The sequence below is a fragment of the Argentina silus genome (genome assembly GCF_951799395.1).
Source record: "Argentina silus genome assembly, chromosome: 13".
NCBI classification, from domain to species: Eukaryota; Metazoa; Chordata; class Actinopteri; order Argentiniformes; family Argentinidae; genus Argentina; species Argentina silus.
The window spans coordinates 20,436,103-20,440,285 of NC_139667.1; the positions used below are offsets into that span (position 1 = coordinate 20,436,103).

The following is a 4,183-nucleotide window of genomic DNA, read 5'->3' on the forward strand; positions in this document are numbered from 1 at the left end:
ACCTTCATCACTATCCTCCTCCTCATCCTCGTCTTCAACATACTCCGGGCTGGAGTATGGCGTCCCTCTGTAGACCATCCTTGGCATAGCCTCAAGACTCCCCAAAGAGCAGTGGGGATCATCAGCTAGGCCTAGGTCAGAGTTTGACAGAGTTTGGAGAAGTCCTTCTCTGGACACTTTCCCTAAAATCCTGGCACCATGGAGCAGCATGGGATGCTGTGTACTCCAAGCCTTCTTCACCTTCATCTTCCTCAGCTTCTGGAGGAGGGCTGGGCAGAGAGGGTCTGTAGAAGACGTAGGAGTGCAAGATACAGAAGGACACAGGCGGGGGTGAGGAGGAGAGGTCCTAAGTGGGGGAGAGTTGGGTCCTAACTAATCTTCAGTTCTTCTTACTTTTACTTTAAACCTCTCAAAGACAGTCTTGGAAATAGCCAAAAAGTGAAGTGATGATATCCTTGGCTAAAGTAGAGGTATGATATGCCCTAGTGATAACACAATGTCACCCTGATTATGACATCATCCACACACCAGCCTCCTGCTGTCAGTGCTGCATTTCCTATAATGATAATAATGAAGTTATACAGTAAATAGTTGATATTGTTGTGGGGTTATGGGGTGTGTCCATCTCAATCCATCTCAATCAAGACTAAAACATTGCGCCACCTGAACAGTTTCTTCCCCATGGCAGTGGGGCTCACAACCAAGCCCCCTGCCTCTCTCTGACCCCCCCCCCCCACACACACACACACCCTGTCACACAAACAACGCACTGACAGTGTAATTTATAATTATTTAAAATTATTTTAATTTATAGTGTACATGCCCCACAACCATTTCACAGCCTCTTGTGCCTACAAGATGTAAATTTGTAAATTTGTTATTTTTGTTAATACTAATATTTGTTTTTTATGTCCACGCACCAACCTCACCAAGTCAATTTCCTGTATACTTGGCCAAATAAAATAATTCTGATTCTGATTCTGATTCTGATGTTTACAGTGGGAGAAATAATTATTTGATCCCCTGCTGATTTTGTTAGTTTGCCCGATTACAAAGAAATGAGCGGTCTATAATTTTTATGGTACTTTTATTTGAACAAATAGAGACAGAATATCAACAAAGAAGTCCAGAAAAAACACATTATATAAAGTTATAAATTCATTTGCATTTTATCGAAGGAAATAAGTATTTGATCCCCTACAAACCAGCAAGAATTCTGGCTCATACAGACCGGTTATATGCCCATGAGGCACACAGATTACTCCTGTTACTTTAAGAAAGTACTCCTAATCTCTGCTTGTTATGGGTATAAAAGACACCTGTCAATAGAATCAATCTCTTCCATTCCAACCTCTCCACCACCATGGGCAAGACCAAAGAACATTCAAAGGACATCAGGGTAAGAGTTGTAGACCTGCACAAGGCTGGAATCAAGACCATCAGCAAGAAGCTTGGTGAGAAGGAGACAACTGTTGGTGCAATTATTAGAAAATGGAAGAAATACAAAATAACCATCAATCGCCCTCGGCCTGGAGCTCCATGCAAGATCTCGCCTCGTGGGGTAAGGATGATCATGAGAAGGGTGAGGGATCAGCCCAGAACTACACGGGAGGAGCTTGGTAATGATCTCAAGGCAGCTGGGACGACAGTCACCAAGAAAACCATTGGTAACACACTACACCGTAACGGATTGAAATCCTGCAGTGCCCGCAAGGTCCCCCTGCTCAAGAAGGCACATGTACAGGCCCATCTGAAGTTTGCCAATGAACACTTAAATGATTCAGAGAAGGCTTAGGAGAAGGTGATGTGGTCAGATGAGACCAAAATTGAACTCTTTGGTATAAATTCGACTCTTCGTGTTTGGAGGGAGAGAAATGCTGAATGCTACAATCCCAAGAACACCATCCCCACCGTCAAACACGGAGGTGGAAACATTATGCTTTGGGGTTGTTTCTCTGCTAAGGGTACAGGACGACTTCACTGCATTGAGGGGCCAATGGACGGGGCCATGTACCGTAAGATCTTGGACGAGAACCTCCTTCCCTCAGCCAGAGCACTGAGGATTGGTCATGGATGGGTCTTCCAGCATGACAATGACCCAAAACATACGGCCAAGGCAACAAAGGAGTGGCTCAAGAATAAGCACACTAAGGTCATGGAGTGGCCTAGCTAGTCTCCAGACCTTAATCCTATAGAAAATTTGTGGAGGGAGCTGAAGCTTCGAGTTGTCAAGCAAAAGCCTTGAAACCTTCAGGATTTGGAGAGGATCTGTAAAGAGGAGTGGACCAAAATCCCTCCTGAGATGTGTGCAAACCTGGTGACCAACTACAAGAAACGTCTGACTTCTGTGCTTGCCAACAAGGGTTTCTCCACCAAGTACTAAGTCATGTTTTGCTTGGGGATCAAATACTTATTTCCTTCAATCAAATGCAAATTAATGTATAACTTTATATAATATGTTTTTCTGGACTTTTTTTGTTGATATTCTGTGTCTATTTGTTAAAATAGTACCATAAAAATTATAGACCGCTCATTTCTTTGTAATCAGGCAAACTAACAAAATAAGCAGGGGATCAAATCATTATTTCCCCCACTGTATGTGTGCAATTGTGTACATTTCCCCATCCGGTGTGTCAGTACCATGTTTGACATACTAATGGCTTACGTCTTGCTCTACATTGCGGTGGAGACTATCCCGTAGTGTTGGAGCTAGCAGCCTTGTTGTACTGTGGTACATGTTGTTATTATCAGTAAACCAGAGATAAACAGAACAACAGGTTGTCGTGCATATCCTTCGCCTCCTGTGAGGATTCTTATATCAAGACCAGAAGATCCTGATAGCTAATGGATAAAGCTACCTTGCTAGGCTACAGTATAAGAGAATAATAACTCATCATCATCATCATCATCATCATCATCATCATCATCATCATCATCATCATAACCCAAAGCACGACAATATCAAATCCAACCTGTGATGATATAGGACATTTAGAGCACAATGTTATGGCATATTGTGTAGGTTTCAACTGTAAATAGCAGAGTTGAAGCAATTGATTGAAATAAATGTCAGTTTAAAATAAAAGTCATAATTTCAAAGAATGTCATTTGTCATTCATGAACCATTTCTAAGATATCTTAAAGAGGTCATATTACTCTAAAATAATATCATGTACTTTCAAGTGAGCTTTGATATACACTCACTGAACACTTTATTAGGAACACCAGTACACCTTCTCATGGTGGAGGTGGTGTAATGGTGTGGGGAATGTTTTCTTGGCACAGTTTGGGCCTGTTAATACCAATCAATCATAGCTTGAATGCTACAGCCTATTTGAGTATTGTTGCTGACTATGTGCATCCCTTCATGGCCACAATTTACCCATCTTTTAATGGCTACTTCCAGCATGATAATGCACCATGTCACAAAGCAAAAGTCGTCTCAAACTGGTTTCATGAACATGACAATGAGTTCAGTGTTCTTCAGTGGTCTTCCCAGTCACCGAATCTGAATCCAATAGAACATCTTTGGGATGTGGTAGAACGGGAGATTCACAGCTTGAAATTGCGTGATGCAATCATGTCATCATGGACCTGAATCTCAATGGAATGTTTCCAACATCTTGTGGAATCAATGCCACGAAGAATTGAGGCTGTTTTGAGAGCAAAGGGAGTCCCTACCCAGTATTAGTATAGTGTTCCTAATAAAGTGTTTGATGAGTGTATTTCGTCACCTTTTTTCTCTAAGACTTTGGTCTATAAGGGACTGGGTTTCCTTCGTGCCTGACTGTAAATCTATAAAAAGTTGTCCTTATTCTGTAGAACTAAATGGACACAGTAAGCTAAAGGCCTACAGATGCTTTTGTTTAATTATTTGGTTATTGCTACAGTGGTCACCTGTGAATTTAACTTTAAGATGAGCACAAGAGCCTTACAAATGGACAGACGATTAATTCACACAATATGCAATGCGGGTCGTGAGCGCCCTCATGTGGCAAATTGCCATCAGCACTGGCAGAAAGCAGATCTGATTTACATTGGGTTTTGGTTAGAAATGCTAATTAGCTGGTAGTTACAGTGCACAGATCAACAGAACCGAAGAATGAATTGAAGTCTGTCCTTGTCCATAGACTCCTTTCAGGGTAAGGAACCACGATCTCCCCCCCCCCCCCCTGATGCGCTA

The 4,183-nt window shown here is 42.0% G+C and overlaps 1 protein-coding gene across 1 annotated transcript in view; it reads right to left on the minus strand.

The window, feature by feature from the left end:
• The window catches only part of tspan37 (tetraspanin 37), a gene marked incomplete at its 5' end in the record, with an annotated part of 3,411 nt that extends 3,333 nt beyond the window's left edge, over positions 1–78 (minus strand). The window contains one exon of the mRNA XM_083684131.1: positions 1–78. This exon is cut by the window's left edge and continues 27 nt beyond it. Within this exon, the coding sequence (XP_083540257.1) occupies positions 1–78 (78 nt within the window).
• Between the last annotated feature and the right edge of the window lie 4,105 nt (positions 79–4,183).